We start from the raw sequence: 21099 nt of genomic DNA on the forward strand, positions 1-21099 counted from the left end.
CACCCCCAAATCTGTAGTGAAAATTCAACTGCTTGCCTTGACTTTTCAAAAACCCTCCAAAATCTTCAGTGAGTTCAGTCAAAGTTTGTACAAAGCATAAGCTTATTCCATGATTTGCTACCTCTGCATTTCTTAATGGATTTTCTCTTACCCATTCTTTTGTACGTGGCAGCTTTGTGATTTTTCAGTAATGCCTTGGCCACCCAGCAGCACTGGCAAAAGGCAAAAGAATTCCTGTAAGAGCAAGTAAGCCCCTCTTCCATGTGACACAGGAATGCTTACACTTCATTAACCTTTATTATAAACTAGTCACTGGAAAAGTTACTTTTCTAGAATCCACACTATGGTCTCACTCTACAAACCATGAAATGTCAGAATGCTAAATTACAGTAAAATACTGCTCACCTCCTTATGAACCCAAGATTAATGATACGGTGCAGAAGGGAATAGCGGTGGTACTAGGAGCGTAACAGGGCACGATCACTTTGAGAATAGCTCATCAAGAACAGGCAGCAAAACATCACAGATGGTTCCCAGAATTAAAGCCCCACTTCTCAACCTACCCATCACTGAGACGTCGTATTCCACCAGCAGAGTTGCCTCCTGTCCACATTGTTTGAGAATACTCATGGCTTCAGCGTGTGTCGTTCCGAGCAGTCGGATCCCATCAACACTCAGCAGCCTGTCCCCAGGTTTGATTGTGCCCTCTCTGAAGGCAGATTAAAGGAATGATCTTTATTCATATAAGATAAATTGATCTGGAGATAATACCATTTTTATGCAAAACAGTTCTCTCACACCCTCTCTGCCAGCCATCCCTCTTGCCTTAACACTTAACATTTACTTTGATGGTGACAACGTTCAGAGGGTGCAGTGGAAAGGAAATTGCTTTAATTGGAAAGTCAGTGACTGGAAAATGGCTTAACACACAGCTAAATAATCAAACCATGTTAAATTGCAACTAAGTATAGCTTCTGCTTCAACATATGCTTTCTTTCTGCCTCGTCCGCACAACTTCCCTTTCATACATACATAAACACCTCCTTCCCAGGTATTTTCCTAAAAATAAATACAGGGTGCAAACATATGGGTTCAGGAACAGATTGCAAAATACGAAGGTTCATTTACTGATTTTCTTCAAAAAAATATCCCTTATTTGGCAATTCAGATTTTCTTACCCGCCTGCCTAAAAATAATCTGCCTATAAACATAAACTGTCTCCCAGGTATATCTCATAAAATATTCAGAATTATAATAGAAAATAAAGTAGTGATGTTGTCAGCTCTACACTCTTGGAAAAAAACATGGAAGAAAGGGGGATAAGGATATGAAGGAAGGGCGGGACAGAAGACAAATGCTGCTTTGAAATGTTTGCTTCTCAATTAACGTCTTCAAGGTCAAAAATGTCAACATAAGCTAAAGAAAATCAGCCTTCTTCATGCCATTTTTAAAATGTAATATACACACACAAATAAAGTGAATGTTCTTTTGTTATAGAGATACAAGATGGTATTACATACAAATGTGTTCATTGGGTGAAAACATAAATCTACTTTTAGAAGCTGTTCAGGTGAAGCTGAGTGTGAGTTCACATGTAGCTATGTGCAAACATCTTAAAGCTATGACACAAGAACAGCCAAACATATGACAGTGTTTTTCTGAAGTGTAAGAGAAAAAAGAGTGTGGTCAGAGAGTACAAAAGAATAATTAAGACATATATCAGTTGTCTGAAGGCTGCAGAAAAAATGTGCTCTGACCTACTGCAGGCAGTTCTAATAATTTAGGTTGATTTTTGAAAGTGATCAATGGGAGTCTTGCAATATGCAACACATTACATTAAAGTAGACACACCATGATGTGTCTCTGTCATTGCCTGTTCTTGTTATTATTATCATTACTATTAAACACATAAAACATGAATTTCAAAGGAACAGGTTTGAATATATCAATTCCACTCCAAATCCTAGCTTCTGTCCCAAATAATTCACCTTTCTCCATTCCTCTTTCACATGCACTCCAGAAAAGATGAATTGTACCTGTCAGCAGGCCCTCCAGGTCTAACACATGTTATTACAACAGGACGAGATTTATTTCTGTCATCATGTGCTCCACCTAGAAAGGGAAAAGTGGCAGAAAACACATCATTTTGTGCTTTTTATGAAAGCTCATTTCCAAGAGGCAAGTCTAAATCTTGCAGCATGCAAGACCTGTAGATGGGCTACAGAGATCAAAAATGGCCAAGCCATTAATATGTACCTTCACTGATTTTATCTTAAATAAAAGCAACCTAGTCTATGTATAGATGATTCTTTATAAAATATGTCTACAGAGTGATCGTTAGTAAATATATATTATTTTCTTTTAACTTCTACTCTGCAAATCTGACTTCATCACTCTCTACAAATACCTGAAAGGAGGGTGTAGCCAGGGGGGGGGTTGGTCTCTTTTCCCAGGCAACTCTCAGCGAGACAAGAGGGCATGGTCTTAAGTTGTGCCGGGGGAGGTTTAGGTTGGATATTAGAAAGAATTTCTCTACCGAGAGGGTGATCAAGCATTGGAATGGGCTGCCCAGGGAAGTAGTGGATTCTCCATCCCTGGAGATATTTAAAAAGAGACTGGATGTGGCACTCTGTGCCATGGTCTGGTAACTGCAGCAGTAGTGGATCAAGGGTTGGACTTGATGATCTCTGAGGTCCAGCCAATTCTATGATTTTGAAAACACTGTTCTTTAATGTTTGCTGCCCAGAGAAAAATCCATCCAGACTCCATGTATGCTCAGAAAAACAAGTGATCATTCACTAATGAATTTATATAAAAAATAAAACCAGTTTAAATAAACAAACCAGTTTTCCCCAGGGAAACTAATAATTCATAATTCAGCATTGGAGTATATTATTTAACTGCAGCATGTTTTCTTCTGTTCTCTAAGTCAGTGGTAATACTGCTGTTGTACAGTCTCAACTATCAGCATGATTAATCAGATTTCATACCTAATTTATACAAATGTTTTATGTTAATCTTTTTTAAGAACTACAATCTTCTGCTGGTTTCAGTGGTAGAAGAATATGGTCTTATGTGAAACAAAGCTTGTCACGTTCTTGGCACAGCTGATTAATTACTGGTATTCCATAAACAAAAATTAGAGCGGTTCATAAAAGCAGTATATTAATGTATGGAAAAAGTAATACATAAATCACAGAGATTTCTTACAAACTGTAAGCCATGAATCTTGAAATGATTTCTTAGTGCCATAAAAACTCACTGCTTTTTTTGCCAACTAATAAAATACAGACAGTTCATAGTTAATGTTAACTCACCTCTTATTACAAATCCAAAAGTGTTCCCCTCTTTATGTAAAGTAACTTCCACAGTTCTAAAAATGAGACCTGATCCTTGTACAGCTAAAAGGAAAAATAAAAATTCCAAAACTTAATTATTTTTCTAATTATACACACAGATTTGCACCTTTTCCAATTTGAGCTAGCTATTTTGTTTCTGGTCATACAATTGGAAAGGCTCCACTACAGAACACTTAAAGACCTGTAATTAAATACAACTCGTCCTCTTTTTGTGAGAATTTTGGTCCAGATATTTTGCAGGTTCCAAATGGTTGGGGAAAAGAGCCATTCCATGATGAATCTGAACCTTTCTGTTTAAATCATGGCATGATTTTGTTTTTGGTATAGTTACAGAAGAGAGCTAGAAAAGATGGAAATACATAGTGAGACAAAAAAATTACCAAGTTCTTAAAAGCTACCTATTGAGCTGTTCAGCCATGAAAACATTAATTTATAATGCTTGAAGTCTTGACAGTCAAGATATTTAGGTTGCATCTAATCTCGGATTGCTAGAATAAGATGAAAAAGGTACTTTGCATCATAAGGATTTGTTTTGTTGTGTTTTTTTCAAAGTGTACATTCTGTCTCATCATTGGTAAGTGAGTAAAAAAATCTTTGACTTCTTGTTGAGTCAGTATTTTCTCTGTAAGAAAGGAGTGGTGCACAGCTGGGCTAGGAGGTGAGAAGCCTAGTGCACAAACCCACACATTTGTGTGTGTTAATCCACTTTGCAGAATTTGAAACCACTGCTGTTTAGAGACCAATAGCCAGTTCACTATTAGTTTTTACAAGAAGAACTTTGGCAGATTGTAAAAACTCTCTTTCCCAAAGGGAAAAGGACACTGAGCAAAATAAAATGCACCCACACTTCCCAGCTTCCAGTAAGACACAACACATAAAACCAACACAACATACATAGTTTGTTTGCTTTTTTTAAATCCCACCTCTAGAAAATAATCTGTTCTGAGCAGCAGAACTAATGAAAATTCAGGTCCTTTAACACTTCTGCTTGCAATAATCCATTTCCCCAGTTTCTGTTAGGATAACCTGAGGTTTCAATGGCCACCAGAGGCTACACAGCCTGGGGAGGTGTGAGCTGACACCCTCCAGTGACCCCAAGGAGAGGTGGTGTCACCCCAACACTTCCTGCCTTTTCTTCTGAGAGGACCCCTGGCCTGGGACTCTCTCTCTTCTGCCCAAATATCTATTTCCATGAAATGTACTGTCTTGTTATGGAGTCTTTCAGCCCCTTGTTAAAAACATTATGGCAGGGAATCAGAAGAACAACCCAGTGATCACATGAATCTCATTTCCTTAGGAAAAAAGACAAAAGGTGGCTCTGCAAAGTACTGCAATAATTTCTCCTACAAGTTGAAGATCAGGACCTGATGTTTATGTAGTTGGTTCCTTTTCAGCTAGAAATGTTTTACTGACTGAAAAGGACCAAATTACAACTCTTGCCTTTACTCCTGTTAACTCAAAGTGGCCCAGCATGTAGCTCAAGTTGAATCTATGCTTCCTAATCTGTTTGGTGTGGCCTGGAAACTCCTCTGGGGGCAATTCAAAGCTGCAGTTCAGCACAGAAGAACAGCATGCAGCATCCTTCCACTTGGGCAACCACCATTTAGGTGGTCGTCCTTCCATCCTAGCCACAGCCCAGGAAGTAAAAGAAGTCCTTAATCCTTAGCAACTATAAGAAGGCAGATGTGAGGCAGGCATCGTTCATGTTTAGGTTCGAAACATTGAGGTGGCTCATGCTGAAAGTAGCAGCTGGATGCTCCTGCTGTGAACACTTCCAGACAGGGAAGGACACCCTAGGGAAGGTGGGATCACTAGCACTCAGACAGATTTAATCCATCATTATTAAAGTACAGTCATTTCCCTGCTCTGAAACCATCATAGTTCTCTCTCTGAAGGGGCAACCATGGGGCCAGTAATAGAATGTAATTATGTATGGGGCAGAGAAGGATGTGCCAGGACTTCACCACAACCTACTGGAAACATTCTGTATATAAAGAAGGCACTGTGTCTAGCTTGTGCACTAGAAATTAACAGGAACAACTAGACAGCTAATCATCTTCAATTTTATTAGCTATGCTTGTATGAAGGAGCCAGAAATTCCAAGGACTTAAAGAAAAAGTTATGATTGCTACTGTACTTTAGCACACAAAAATCCTGCTACAGTGGATGTGAGAGGCATGTATGTCAAAAGCAGGTGAAACAGAAAAAGACCACTGGAGTAAGCACAAAAAAAGATTCATAAAACAACTTCATGCCCAGCAAAACAATTTTGAACTCAGCTGATTTCATTAACTGAACTACTGTGGTTTTGAACATGAAGTTCCCTTCCCACAAACAAACACTAATCACCAGAGAACATTGAAAACATATTAAGGTGGTTGCCAGGAGGTCATAAAAGCAACTAAATATGTAATTACACTAACTCTCCAGCTGCTAGAAAGCAACGGGGAGTTCATCCTCTTCTGAGCACCAAAGAGAGTGATGGATTTTTTGGCTTCTATTTGCAAGGAAAGTGTTTTATTAAGGAGACAAGAGCTTCCTAGCTGGCTTCACAGATTTTTCTGGCCAAACACCAGCAAACCTCATCTCTGCTGCAGTAAGCAGCATGACAGAGCACACACTCTTTCAAAGGTGTGACTGGTACAGCCCCTTTGGTACCAGACACCCACCTGCCACTCACCCCTTCACTTTAGGTCCTAGGTTTCCAACTCACCGTTTCTCTGCCTTTCACTTCATACCTGATAGCCTCAATTTTCTCATATGGACATGCAGTCACAGATATAAGCACAAAAGAAAGAGCAATGGAGAGGCAAGGAAAACACTCAGACACGCTCTGAGACTTCGGTGTCTGCATAAACTTGTATTTTGAAGATGTGTTTTTACATAACCCCATAGCCTATCCCACTGGGTCTTCTCCTCTAGAAACAAGATGTTGCCTAAAAGTGATGGCAGAAAAGGCCAGAAAAGCCCCCAAGAACGTTTTTATCTGGGAGAATGGGAATGTGCTGAAAGTGGAGAGAAGGAAGAAAAAGGCAAAATTCAGAGATATTGATTGGTTTAATCTCAGAAGTTCTTACTATAACAAGAAGGATTCTTTTGCCCTGGAATCTATCTAATCTAATTCACAGTAATTAAAACCATAAAAAAACAAACAAACAAGCAAATAGGGGATGCTGACAACTCAGCTCTGCCGTTGGCTGGATTTCTGCTCCTACAACACCTGAGGGTCTCCAAGAGCATCCCCCTGTATCACCAGTTCTTTCATATTGCTTCCATGTTCTGCAATTAGCCAGAGGAAAACAAAGAGAAGAAAACAAACACTACCAAAAATGAAGATCACCAACCATGCCCATCTCACTGCTGACAACACATCTGCAATTCTGCATAGGTTTTAGTTTGCTTTGCTATTACTTACAGACTGGAGGCAGCTCATACTCCACTTCTAAAACAACCCTCTCGCCAACGTTCTTGAGCAGGCTGATGATCTCATCATGGCGAAATTTGGTCAGGTTGATTCCATTCACAGATTTGATGTAGTCCCCTACATCCAGCTGGTCACTCCTAGGAGAAAGTAAACATTCCATTTTTAAAGACAGATCTGCTGACCCAAACAAACTAAATTGTTTAGATTACTTTACAGTGATGGTAAGAAATATTTTTGCCATTCAGCTAGATTAAAGTAAATTGATCTTCCAAACAGAAAGTGTCACTTTAAGATCTTAATCTAGTCTAGCTTGTTAAATATTGACATAAGAACACTGTTGCATTATTAATTTCTTATTTACAAAACCAGCTGTATAATAAGGGAGATTTGACTGGTTTGGGAACAGGCTCTGGGAAAATGACTTTTTCATGTCCCTGTCTTTCTTTCTCTCATTGGAAAGCATCCAAAACTAATTTTTTTTTGGACAATAGTTGCTTTCACAGCTAACATCACAGCTACAAGAGATAGGCCACAGGCCAAAAGCACATGTTCTGCTCAGTTACTTGGAATAATTTAGCTTAACTTTTATTTTTTGACCTGTTTCACTCATGAAAAACAGCTTTTTTTTTTCCGCTGTACTAGTAAGCAAGGTAGCTGTGAATTCAGACTCTTTTATTTTTTAATCTTAAAAACAATTGATGATTTTAAAATTAAATCGTGGTAGTATTATGGGTAGGTGTTGAATCTTAGTTTTGCCCCTTAGTATTTTATGCTTCTTCTCTTCATTTTCTGTTCAAGGACACAAAAAAGGAGAAATAAAATGTATATAATTTAGAAGAAAGTGAATTCATTGTATGATGACTTTCAAATATCTCATTGGTATTTCAGTTTGGCAAAGTAGCCTTGAGGGAAGAGGGGACCAGCTGCTGCTGTCTCTCTCCGAGCTTCTCCGGTCTGATGGGCTGCCATTACAGATGCATCTAGTCACATATTTGTTGGTGACCTTTCTGATGCAGTACGTATTTCTAAAGCAATCACATCTTATAATGCATTTTGTGGCTTGAGATGTGGTTACCTAGCAGCAATTCCTCCTTGACGAAGGTTAGATACTCTTGGTTTCCCATCCTTGTCGATTCCACCCGATACTGTAAGCCCTAGGGTGGTGCCTTCTTTTTTCATTAATTCGACTATTGTTGAGCCCTTGAATTCCTCTGTTGAAAGAAAATTATTTGCATTATTAAAATTGAGGTGATAACACAGATGTTGCCTTTCTAAAATGTCATCTACTTTCCAAGAAAATCATTGTGTATGTTAATAAGAAATCACGTGTACATCTGGAGATTCTTTATGTTTTAAGTCACAAGTGCTGTCTGCAAGGCTCTGCATGTGGATAAATCTGAGGCATGTTGTGTAAAAGGTTATTAAAACTACATCAACATGATAGTATACTATACAGAGCCAATAAATACAAAATCTCACAACACTTATAACTAAAGGTACTTGCCTGAAGTTTTTAAAAAGCTACGTTTTCTCATTTTCTGCGTTCTCCCTCTGGACCCTATGTTCTATAAAGTACTTCAACTGATTAACCAAATAGAAGGGTGAAAGACACAAGGATATAAAGGTACTAAACAATTTAAGATCAAAACTCACTTTGAGGCCACAAGTAGATGCCAGTGATAATTAAAACAACTGAACGTAACAAGAATCCAGATGGAGATTAAATACATCAGTTCTAAAGAGTTTTATTTCTTATTCGTACACAAAAAGATCTCCACTCTGAAACATCTGAAGAACAGATACAAATAATTGAAGGGCTTTCTCAGTCATAGTTACATAAAAATTTTCCTCATATGCTGTCTGGAACACCTTCTCCTGCAGTGTTCCCTTTTAGTATTCTTGGAAAATGCCAAACTGATTCAACAAATGCAAGTCACCTGCAATGGAAAGCCTCAAGCTCTCAAAAAGAGAGCTCCTTATTGCACGTGGCTGGACAAGGCAACCCAGCAGGGCTGCAACTGTTTGAACTCTTTGGAAAGCCACATGGCAATCTTACATCATGTCCAGTGTTTCCAGTCAGAGAAGACCTATTAAAAACCAACATCTGCCCTGATATTCTTGAAAATTTTATGGAATACTAAAGTTCCACCTAGGAAATGATGGAATCCTGGAAAGATCAGTCATCTCTTTGGTAATTTTCAGTGTCAATATGCAACTTTGAGATGAATTAGCCAGATACAAACATCATATATGGACTGTAAATGAACAGAATGGCAGTACTGGACTAACAATCTTGCTATGACAGTATGAAATTTAAAGATGAAAAGCCACTCCAAACCCATCCAAGCTCCTTGCTTACATTCATAAGTTCACCAGTAAGATCTACGCAAACAGCAACAAGGCTCTATCAGTATCTTTCCATCTGACCAAGAATACATGACCTAATACATCTTGACCTCAAGATGAAGAATAGCTGCCCCAAACGAGAACCAACAAATCTGTGCAAAACAGAGATAATGGTGGTGAGCAGAGGAAAGCCTTTAGAAAAGCCTCCAGCTCTGGGGGAGTGCCTTGTAATCCTTGGTAGTACTTCTAAAAAGAGTTAACTGTTGGATCTTTTGCAGACATAACATCATCCTATGCAATGTTTCTGGTCCTTTTTGGGCAGCTGACAGGCTCTTTCCATTCTAGGTGAAGATGACCTCACTTCAGGTATTCACCCTTTTGCCATTATACAGCATGACTTACATGCCTGGGCAAGAATTTTCCTGTGCTGAGAAAGCTTCTGCTAAGACAAAATGCTGCAGTGTATTCAGTAAGCAGCATGGACTGTTGAAAACCGTAAGGTGTATTTGGAGAAAGAAAAGTTTACAAGAGACTGTGGAACTAAAAAAGTGCCTCTATCCAGTCTGAAGCAGGCAGTAGCATAGTTACCTGGTGTATTTTGTAACTTGGCTGACACCAAACCATCATTTGTCATCATCTGGAAGCTAATGACCTTCCAGAATGTTTGGTCCCATCTGGATTTTTCGACCATTCAGAAGCAACAGATGTGATTACCTGCATCTAAACACGTAGACATGTTGCATAGGTGCAGGAGACACTATAGACCAAAAGGCAGCTTTCAGTTTTATAAAAACCTGCAAGTATTAATAACGATTACAAGAGTTAGCCATGGTACTTATTGCAAACAAAAATACTGTACACTTGCACCCATGATGCAACCTCAGGTGCTTGGCTGGTGGGTCACACTTGTTTATTCAGGGTTTACTCAATTGTGAGATCTGCAGTCAAAAGGTAAAATCCTCTCTCTCCCCCATCTCCCAAACCAAATCCTTTCTTTACTTCTCCATAGTACAATCTGGTTCTCCGAACTTGCTAAGACTATTTTTTTTTTTTTAATTAATACTTTGCTAGAACATGAATACAGGGCATCAACAAAGCACTGCACACGCCTCATCTTTTGCCATACCATAATACTGCCACGTGTTTTCATCTTTTATATAGGTTTTCAGTTTGCAGTGCAGTGCTGGGGAATACTCTGATGCATGAAGTACCATGCAGAAAAGATGATCCATGCAGTGTTTTAAGCTAATAATGTTTACAAAGTTCTTTGCAACTACTGGCATGGAAATTAATGACCAGGCTTGCTCCTTGCACCACCTACCTCTGCCAACAGAACATGGAGCTCTAAAGGGGGAAGGGAAAGATGCACCAACACTTTTAGGGGAGTGGTAGTGTGAAAGACCAGGTCATCAAAGAGTATGCAACAGTTTCATTAGTTTTGCACCTCTGAAAGATTTTGTAGCTTTTATTGTAGACAAACACAACAAAAGAAACTGAACTACCTCAGCTGGTTTACCTTGTAAGAGGCTGTTAGGCCTGGAAGTGTTCTGAATCAGGCTCATTTGATACTCCAGTCTCTAAATTTTACATCTTTGCTATTTTAAATGGCACATGATTATTGTTCTTGTAATGCTATATATTACATGTATACTTACCTGCAATGCTTTGATATTATTATTACAGAGTAATCCCATGGAAATGCCCAATATCAGAACAACCTTGGAACTTCATTTCCAATCCAATAAGCAACTGCATCTGTACATGCTGTTCCCCAACTAATGCAAGGTCAGCCTATAGTCTCTATGTAACACAGTCCTGTGCTACTCTTAGTGGGTTAAAAATCAAACTACTTTATATACCACCTCACTCATTACTTTTGCCAACCAGCAATTTCCTAATTAATTAGAAGTCTCTGGGGCCTGTTCTTTCCTACATGTACTTCTACATTGCTAATAACATTTGCATAGCTAGCACCAGAAGGGAAGGTAAAAAAGTTATTTCCAGATTTTTTATCATTTGTGAATAAATTTACAAGCATTTTGCTAGCAGTAAACTGAATATAGAACAGAATTTTAAGAAATGGCTTTTTACTCAGTAACAGTTTATGAAGTATCAAATATCAGAACACCACTCCTGCAGCATAGGTCTGTGATAGGAACCAAATGAATTATTCGAAAATGAAAATGTGTAGAGAAATGATGGTTTCAAGTCTATAAAAAGCCCCAAATTGATACAATTTTACACTTCAGATGGAGGAGTGCACTTGAGAACATCTCTTCCCTCCATTAACAACTTCAGCAGCACTTAGTGAAATGCAGCTCAACACTGGTCCTGCCTTCCCTCACCTTAGGGTTTCAGGTCCCTGGTTGGTGGGCTCAGCACCCAGCACTATTTGGGACTGCCACTGCTTCTGGCTGCTGCAGGGATGATCCTGGGCACACCTCTGTCTCTGCTGTGCAGTCACCCTACAGCTTTGCCAGCATCTATCTGCCTCCTGGGCCAGGCTCAGAAACCCTGCTGAACACTGCAGATGGGGAGTGCAAACATGAAAAAGTGCACACGTGTGCATACCTGTATACACATACAGGGTTTAGATGGGAAAGAAAGGTTCTGCTCTGATGAGCTTTGTTTAGCTCTCCAGTCCTGTAGGACTGAGAATATTTAGCAGCTCAGCTCTGCAGAAAACATCACACTGCTGCTGTTTTCTTTATTGCTGGTCTGCATGCTCCTCCTTAGGTGCAGTGCTGCAGTAACTTCGTGTGCCTGACTCGCAGCCAGGTCAGTTGATGTAACAGGACCACGATCTGCCCTGCAACCTGGAAGACTTCCAGGATACTCAGCACAGGTTGGATGGGGCTTTGAGCAGCCTGGTCTAGTGGGAGGTGTTCCTGCTCATGCAGGGAGGTTGGAACTAAGTGATCTTTAAGGACCCTTCCAACTCAAACCATTCCACGATTCTATTCAGTGATTCTATGAAACTTTACAGGTAGCAGGTGCCCGAACAGAAGACTGGGTAATTCTTCCTGTAATAAGATGAACAAACGGAGCAACTTGCAGGTAAGTAAAATCCAACATGTCAAATTAGTTATTCCTCAAGGAACACACTATCATGATAAAGTTCCTAGAATTTTATACATGATCAGACATTTTGTAATTTCCTGCCTTTTGATGTATTTAAATAACATGTTTTAATGAATAAAAAGCATGGAAAAGAAACTGACTCAAGAGACTTCTGAATGTGGAATATATTCACTTCTTCAAAAAGAAAATTAAATACTAGAATACAGAAGAGACTTTTTTAGAGTACACATTTGAAAGCCCAGAGAACTCTTAATCAGAAGTTTTATAATCTATTTTCTATATTCCTATGATTTTAATCTTAATTTACATATTAAAGTAAAACTGGAAAAATATTTGCCTTCATTTTAGGTATTGAGTGTCTTTTCTGTACCTTCTGTGAAAACTTCATCTTAAAATAAAAAAAAATTGCCTAAAATCTACATGAGCAGGTCAAGTGCCTGCATCCTCCACCAAGCGAATGAGTTTGTTCAGTGCAGCTGGGACAGGGCATAAATGGAACTTCACCTAAAACTAAAAAAAAATTCTTGCTGCTACTGATTGTTTCTTACCAAAAGCCATACATAATCAATAATTAAGTAATTGGGAAAACTGTTGAAAATATATCCAAATGCTGTCTTTGTATGGATTTTCCTTCTATGTCATCAGAAATTTTGCAGAGAAAACATTTTGCTTTATATTACAGTAGGCATCTCATGGCTTCATATGAAATCACATACAAATAAAGTAAACACATAAGAAACAGACATCAGCTTGTTATGCTGGGGACATCACACGTACTCCATGTTTCAAGTCTTGCAGGTTGGTGTGTTTCTTTGAGTACAACAAGAGGGTAGTCAGGAGATGAGGAATGCTCCATTCCTTGTTGCCCTTTTTCTGACTGGCTGACACTAGCTCCTCAATCACCTATATTTTTATTTTTAAAAAAAGCAGAGGGAGGTTAAGAGAATATGAAAAAGGTGAAGCTGACTTAATATCTGCTGTCTCTTCTAGCCCGTGGATGGAAAATCCTCAATCCAGAATCCAGCAAGCCACAGCTGGATAAGGTACACCACAGAATCACAGAGTGATAGGGGTAGTAAGGGATGTCTGGAGATCATCAAGTCCAACACCACTGCAAGAGCAGGTTCACCTAGAGTAGGCTGCACAGGATGGTGTCCAGGTGGGTTCTGGACATCTCCAGAGATGGAGACCTCTCTGGGCAGCCCATGCCAGTGCTCTGCTACCCTCAAAGAAGTTCCTCCTCATGTTTAGATGGAACTTCCACTGTTCAAGATGTGGCTGTTACCTCATGTACTGTAACATTTAGAAGGCACAAGTTACCAGAGTTATCAACAGGGCTGTACATTTAAAGCAATACGAGCCCAGGTTGCCAAGGGACACCAGCATGGCTAACGTGACTCTGGTAACTTGGGTTGGTGTTGTAGAGGTGAAACATACCATTGGCAGTGAAAGCAAAGGAGGTGGGTATGGCTCACTCACAAAAGTGCCTAAAACAGACTCAGTTTATACCAATAGCTATTTTGGTGGCAAGAAATCAAGAATATCTGTCGATACTCTTCATACCCCCAGACAGTCCAAGTACTAGCAGCCTGAAGTTACTCATTATGCTACTCTGACAGATACTCTGCATTTAAAGAGATCAACTCAAGATATCTCAATACAAATTATGGCACCTGATTGTTCCTACATCTGGGACTACCAGAGTTTTTTGTCAGTGACCACTTCTGAATTCTCCTCTCTGTAGTTTGTTTTGTACTCCTACACCAAGGACAGAAAGTATCAAGCCACACACTATAAGAACAACCAGGTCTTCCCCTTTCTACATTTGCTTGAGATGGCAGGTGATGAGGAATTTTATTATGGAGGAATAAAATTAATTAAAAAAGGAAGATCTGTGAAAACATTTTTTTTTTTGGCCATTTCACCTAGTTTTAGACTGTGTGGGACAGTGTAACAGAGGGGAGAGGCAAAATCACAACCACTGACAAAATGCAATGCCATTTGGAGAGGTTCTTATTTTTAAGGCATCTTTCTGTCATTTTTTACTCATATCCTCGCTGTTTTCTGAATTTGCATAAATGCCCATAAAGGTGTAATGCAATGCAATGTGGAACATCTGCTTAGAAGAAAATTGAAAACATATAAAATTACAGTTTTATAATCCCTATTATTGGTAAAGAATCAAATTACAAGCTTGAACACTCATAAGTATATGGGACAAACAATCACCATATTTTAATTAAAATGGATTTAAAATGTAGGATATTTTTCAAGTTTGAGAGTCAAAAATAAGACTTATTATTCATAATCCCTCAGCAAATCATGGCAGAGAAATTCAATTAGAGGAAAAATAATTAACAAAATTATAAACCATTAAAACATCTGGCTTCAGTAAATATGAATACTTCAGTAAGAAGAATCAGATTTACTGGAATCATAGCTTTTTTTTTTTTTTTTTTTTTTTTTGGCATTATTAGATAAGAACATTACCCTTTCATTCAACCTTGGCACATGGTCAGTGCTGTAGAATTGTTCAAGCACATTTATTCCTTAAGCTAGCTGTGAAATTCTACTGTTTTCATTGATGGCTTTCTTGGGATGAATGTCTATAGTCTTTCTTTGGAAAAGTATCTACACTATCCACTGATCACTACCTACATGCTTGAAGATCTGCAATGATCATCCATATCAGCACCTGTTTCATCTCGAGGCACTTGTTGGGTTTCAATAAATTCAAGCATTTTCCTGCTTCCACATTACCTGTGGTGGCAGTCAAACTCCTGAACAAGTGTGGGACCCAAAGCAGCTCACTGGACTGTGAAGGTGAAGCTTTCTGAAGTAAGGACAGTGGAGGGTAGGACAAAACAAGCACAATGATGGATGACCCGACGGTCTCAACCTTCACAACCTCTTCAGAAGATGTTACATGAACTTTCCAGAATTCAAACCTCTTTGCTTCCACACAATGACATTTTTTTGCTTGGATGGGCAATGGGTAGTAGAAGGTAGTTTTAAGCTGAAGCTTACAAACTTAGCTATCTGAAATTTGTATCTCCCACATAAAACAAGTGCCTCCATTTGAAAATTTTGTTTTATGGTATAAGCAAGCAAGTCTTAAACTCAAGAATGGCTCATACATCAGTGGTGCTTCCACAAACACCTCTTCATGTCTCTCTTAAACAGTATTGATGAAGAAAGGACAGAGCTCCACATCACTCTTCTCTAGATTTCTGTCCCAACTGGACAGTGCTGAGACTGATGTGGTATTTTGACCTACGAAACTTCTTCCTGTAATCCTGATGGATTCACTTTCAAATTCCTGTCCATTTCCTTTCTTAAGAAATTGGCACCAGGTGGATCTTGCTAACTAGCATTTATTTGTACTGAGGTGACAATATTCACAGAAACATGGATAGACTATTCCAGTTTCTCTGCTTTCTACAGCTACCAAAATGGACCAGTAAGGATAAATTACAGGATTGATTGCATTTGTGCATTTCAAGGCAGGAAGGAACCACTGAGAACAATTCTCTCCCTAATGTCCTGAGTGACACAAGCAGAGAAACATGATATAGTGGTATCTGCAGCTACAGATTAGCTTTTAAACTTTTAAAAAGTTATCCAACGTGTCTCTGAAAGCATCATGTGATGGAAATTCTGCTACATGTGCAGGTAATTTCTATCTGAATTAGGAGTAGACAAGTCTTCAATACCAAGATCACATTATACTACCACCATTACACTCAGGATATCCCTGCAGATACAGAACTATAACCTCTCATTAAATCACCTCTAATCTTCTTTCCATTTCTTTCCATTTTAGATTAACAAGTGTCTGAATTACTTAGGTTTCTGCCATTTAAAACACATTTTTGCAGCTCCTTTTAATGTTTCAACATCTGGTGGCTACCAAGTAAGTTTTAGCAATAGTGCCATTAAATCCCATTCCACCATTTAAGTTGCCATTTATTTTTACTAAAAATACTTCGAGTTGCCTGTCATAGTCTACAGCTGCTATATAATTTAACATTTTAGTTAATACAAAACACCAATACTTCTTTTTATGCTGTAGAGATCGTTAGTGGCAAACCTGAAGCAGCAAGGATCAGAAAAGAACATAGTAGCAGTGTCACTCCTTTCGAGGTGAACTATTGTTTAACTTTTGTGCAGACACTCAATCCTTGAAAAAAATGAGGAATTACTAAAAAAAACCTGAAAACAAGAGTGAATATTTGCTACAGTTTTTACATTTGTCCTTTGTTCTCACTGAACACTGATACCTTTACCGTTTGCTTACTCTCTGCTTTTACAGAGAACCACAACCCAGAAATGCTCACTTTTATAGTAGGAAAAAAATGCCTGTGACAAAAGAACTATTAACTTTCTCAACATTCAGGATGAAGAAAGAATTAAGCTAAAACAAAAGGAAAAACAGTCTTAAAGTACTACAAAATAATCTACAAGTTTATATAAAAAAATGACAAAATTCAGGAACAGTGATGGTTTTAGCTGTCAATAAGCATTTAGAAGTTTGCCAACAGGAAAAAAAGAAGAAAAAAAAAAAAGAAACCAAGCAATTCAGGCATTTCTCATCTGCTAACCTGTGCTCTCTAACTCTCAAACCAATCTCTGTACTTATTCCCTAAGGTTTAAGGTATCTATAATGAACTAAGGGCAAAGAGGAATGAAGACAGCTGCGTTCATTTGAATGAACTAACTTACTAGATAGTCAAGCTTGCTGAACAGATCTCTGCAGCAAAATAGTAAAATGCACAGCTGCAAGAATGTACCTATGTGATTTCTTTGTCATCTAAATTGCCAGCATATGCCACAGAATTAGCACAGAAACTTAAGTGGCATCCCATTAGCACCTACTAACATTGCATGTATTAGCTTGTGAGACAACAGGAACATTTTACATCTTCAGGTCACTCCAGGAAGCTATATGCAGATCTCAGCAAAAATCTGAATGTGACATCAATGTAAGAGGCTTATATTATCCTGCAGCAGTCTCATTATTGTATGCTGCAGGGGAAAAAAAAAAAAGGACTTTCCTCTGTCAATCTCCGAATTGCAATGCATGTTTCACAGGAAAATTTTCTGGCTTTCAACATTTCCTCTTATCCTCCAGAAGCTTCAGGTGAAAAGGAACAAAGACGATTACACCTACCTGCCTTTACAAAAATATTAAGACATGGTAGTTATGTATTCTGGTTCACATCTACTTCCAACACACATCGTGTTCATTGTGTCTGTGGCAACAGTTTTCAGTTACCAGGGGGTTAAGACAAAGACAGATAAGTGTCTCTGTGAATTGAAAGAATAGCTAAAATCTTTAAAAATACTGAAACAGCTGAAGATTCAGCTACATAGTACTACCTGGAGGTTTCAATGACATCTTTCATTTCAAGCAAAACGCAATATGCAGAATCTCATCATGGATGCAAGTAGGGGAAATGGTTAACATGATTCAAAGCATTCCTATTGAAAATACTTTCTTATTTTATAGTAAGCTTGACTGTGAAAAAAGAGCTGTCACTTAATCAGGGCTGCTCTTAAACAGAAGGAAACTGCCTGCTTGTGAGCGCTTCTTCAGGTTCCTGACATCATACAAACAATTCATGAGATGTGACTGTCCCCGTTTCTCCTCTCTTCTGCTGTTGAAAGATATTCTGCCAGTTCTGGAGTTTTACTTCAAAGGAAATATTTAAATTCTAAATAGTTTTAAGTTTACAAAATCACTTAGGGAGACTACAGTGGCTGCCTCAGTACAGAGGCCACAGCTGAGAGATATTCTATTATCAATTACTGTAAATTTCCTAACCAGACGTGGGAAAAATTGTTTGTATATTTACACTTTACATGGTTCCAGTTTTGTACAAAACTTCTTAACATTTCTCTTTTCCCTACCAGATATACCAACACATCATGTTTTGGAAGTGAAACAAACTTCTGCTCCCTGTGACCTGCATCTTTCTGCTTCAGCGCTGCTTACAGCAGGCTGCTCCCAGCTGCATGCCATGCCAGCAAGGCTGGGGACCCCGTACCAGGTAACTCATGAGCAGTTCAGTTATCCTTCATCAGTGGATTTATGAGCTAGCCCAGGTTTAATAAATCAACACTCATCACTTGAGCGATGCATCACTGGGAAATTTCTATCTAGATCAGGCACCGAGCGTCTGCAATTGCCACTCAGTTCACCTGAAAAACCTGGTGCTCAAATATTTTTTTCCTTTGTAGTACTTTGTAGTGGAATTGCTTTGAAAAAGTTCTTATGGGCTTACCCACGAGACTAAAGCAATCACAACAGCATAAATCATATACTGCTTGCCTGTCCCAAATACACTGTCAAATGCATCAACTTAACTACGCTGATTCTTTAACTCCCATTTTCAGCCACTTTAATGTGAAAAAGCACCATGATTTAGACCCTTGAAATATAACAAACAATCTAATCACCCCCTTTGTTTTTCTGTCAAATTAACATTATGGCACTAACAACAAACAGTTTCATTTGCTTCCTTTTAACCCATTAGTTCCTGGCAAATAGAATTACTTAGAGAGAATTACTTACTTACAAACTCAAGTTTTACAGCTACAATTTCTGAAACCTTTGAGGATGCTTAACTAGTAACTTAAGGGCTTAACAAGCCTTTAACTAGTATCAAATCCTCAGATTGTTCGTTCAGTTGATTTTTCCTGACTTACAGCCCATCTTTCCAACTTGAAGTTTGAGCATACATATAAAGGACACCATACACTAAACATGCAGACATGTTTAGCATTACTGCCATTTTTAAAGTCACCTTAGCACTGTTAATGAAACCATATCATACCAGTTTGAATGCATGTCATGAGGCCAAGATGTACACCAATAAAGAATGTCTGACATGATAAAATCTGTTCTTACTTCTAAGTACACAATAAACAGTTCATTAAAACAGACAGAAAGATTAACATTATGTATAGGCACATCTTGGAATTTCCTAAAATGAATTTCCTATCTTTTGTAGGAGAGCATGAGAGGCTGCTGATGGTATCTAATACTGCACAGAGTTATTTCTCTAAACTGAAGAATTTGCAAGTATCACTAACAGCTAATGCTTCCAGACAGGATCTATCTTAATTCTCAGAACTCAGCTCATTCTGAAGGTCACCTCCAAAATTTTTTTTGTCTGAAAATATACAGGAAACATGATTTCTGCCTGAACAGAACTATCTGATAAGCACAGTTATCCATTATTTTCTTGACATTTGTGAAACATGATCAACTATTGTTTGGATTTTTCTCTTAAGCTCACTGCATAAATGTCTGGCAGGTTCCAGCCCAAAAACCTTTTCCTGCTAAGGGAAGTTAATAAATTGCCTTTGACATTACTATATTAAATATGTATGTAATGTCAGACCCTCCCAGTAGAGATTAAGTCATAATGGAGTGAAAAAGATGGCAAAAAATTTAGACTAATTTGTCAAATAAAAGAAGAGAGACAGCTCTTCTGTGCTGCTATGTCTTTGCCTACAGTGAAGCTTTGTTCCTTTAGAAATACTTCAAAACTCATACTTGCAAACAACCCAGCTTCACCAGCAACATTTTCCATGGAAGACCTAGTTTACACAACTTGCAGAATGCCTGCAACAAGAGTCTCTGCTCTGGATTTTCTTTCTCTTCTTGGTTCAGCAAAGTCTGGAGCAGGTGATCTTCGGGCCATACCAGGTCTGTACTTCCATCATGTTTTTCCCCAGAGAAGACCCAGACAGATGATGAGTTTTACTAAAGAAGCAGCTTATGTCTTACTTCCTAGTTCTTCCAACTTAAAACAGACAGAAGCCCAACACTAGCTGCCACCACCTGATAAAAAATATTTTGTATGGTTTTGAGTTTACAATATTTTATTTCTAAAACATAAAAACATTAGAAAAATGCATGCCTTGATGTCTTCTGATCCCCATATAGTGACTACTGGTCAATTACACTTTTACAGGGTTGTGTATATATTAAAATGTCCATTAGGTCTGCAAATAAAATGGTCTAGACTTTACTCAAACCTTCTACAGAGGGAAAATGGGGGCTATAAAATGCATATATAAGTTGTAAAAAATACTTTGAGACTCCCAACATCCAGACCATGGAAAGCACATCTTACCATAAATTATAATCATGTCCAGCTATCATCCTAGTTGAAAGCACTTAAACTAGACTTGAACAGCTTGTCCATTATTTTCATGGTGTGGGATTAAGAAAGTTGAGCTCCATGATTTTTATTATGTTCCCATCCACTACATGCTCTCTATCACACCATTACCTTTTGTTAGTGGCTAAGGAATAAAGCTCTTGGATTTTAATGTTCTCATTAGAGTTAGGTACCATCCTTATCATAAAGCTGCAGAAATTCCTTACTAGGCATCTGGTTTTCTAGTTACGAGTTTGTAATGACTTCCAGAGACACTTGCTGTATTTAGCATTCTAGACCTAATGATGTATCTTTTAGCCAGAACTTAACCTGAAAACATTTTGGAAGGGCACATGCTTTTATTCCCATGTGAATATGTTCCATGTAAGTTATTTAGAAATTATTAAATTTAATTGTACTGCAGCATTAGTTATTATTGATGAATGTGGTCCATTCTGCTGCAGTCTTGGTCTAATGGAACAATCTCCCTAAATGACCTCTCTCAATTTTTACTTCTCACTTTAGTTTACAGAAGCAATACTTGGGAATCAATATTCACACTATATTACCAGGTATGATCCCTCATGCTTTGTCAGTGACACCTAAAATTCAGCTGCAGCATGTTTCCCTCATTTTTCTTTGACATTGGATTCTCACTTCCTCAGAGGTTAATGCTCATTTCTATATCATTTATCTGACAAGTATTCAGGGTCACAAT

At 38.3% G+C, this 21099-nt stretch overlaps 1 protein-coding gene across 1 annotated transcript in view; it reads right to left on the minus strand.

Annotated features, from left to right (window-relative positions):
• The window catches only part of GRIP1 (glutamate receptor interacting protein 1), a 229760-nt gene that overhangs the window by 82943 nt on the left and 125718 nt on the right, over positions 1–21099 (minus strand). Inside the window, 5 exon segments of the mRNA XM_030467152.1 lie at positions 564–709; positions 2037–2112; positions 3318–3401; positions 6775–6920; positions 7859–7994. Coding sequence (XP_030323012.1) covers positions 564–709; positions 2037–2112; positions 3318–3401; positions 6775–6920; positions 7859–7994 — 588 coding nt within the window.

This window comes from Calypte anna, chromosome 1, assembly GCF_003957555.1.
Source record: "Calypte anna isolate BGI_N300 chromosome 1, bCalAnn1_v1.p, whole genome shotgun sequence".
Lineage (NCBI taxonomy): Eukaryota > Metazoa > Chordata > Aves > Apodiformes > Trochilidae > Calypte > Calypte anna.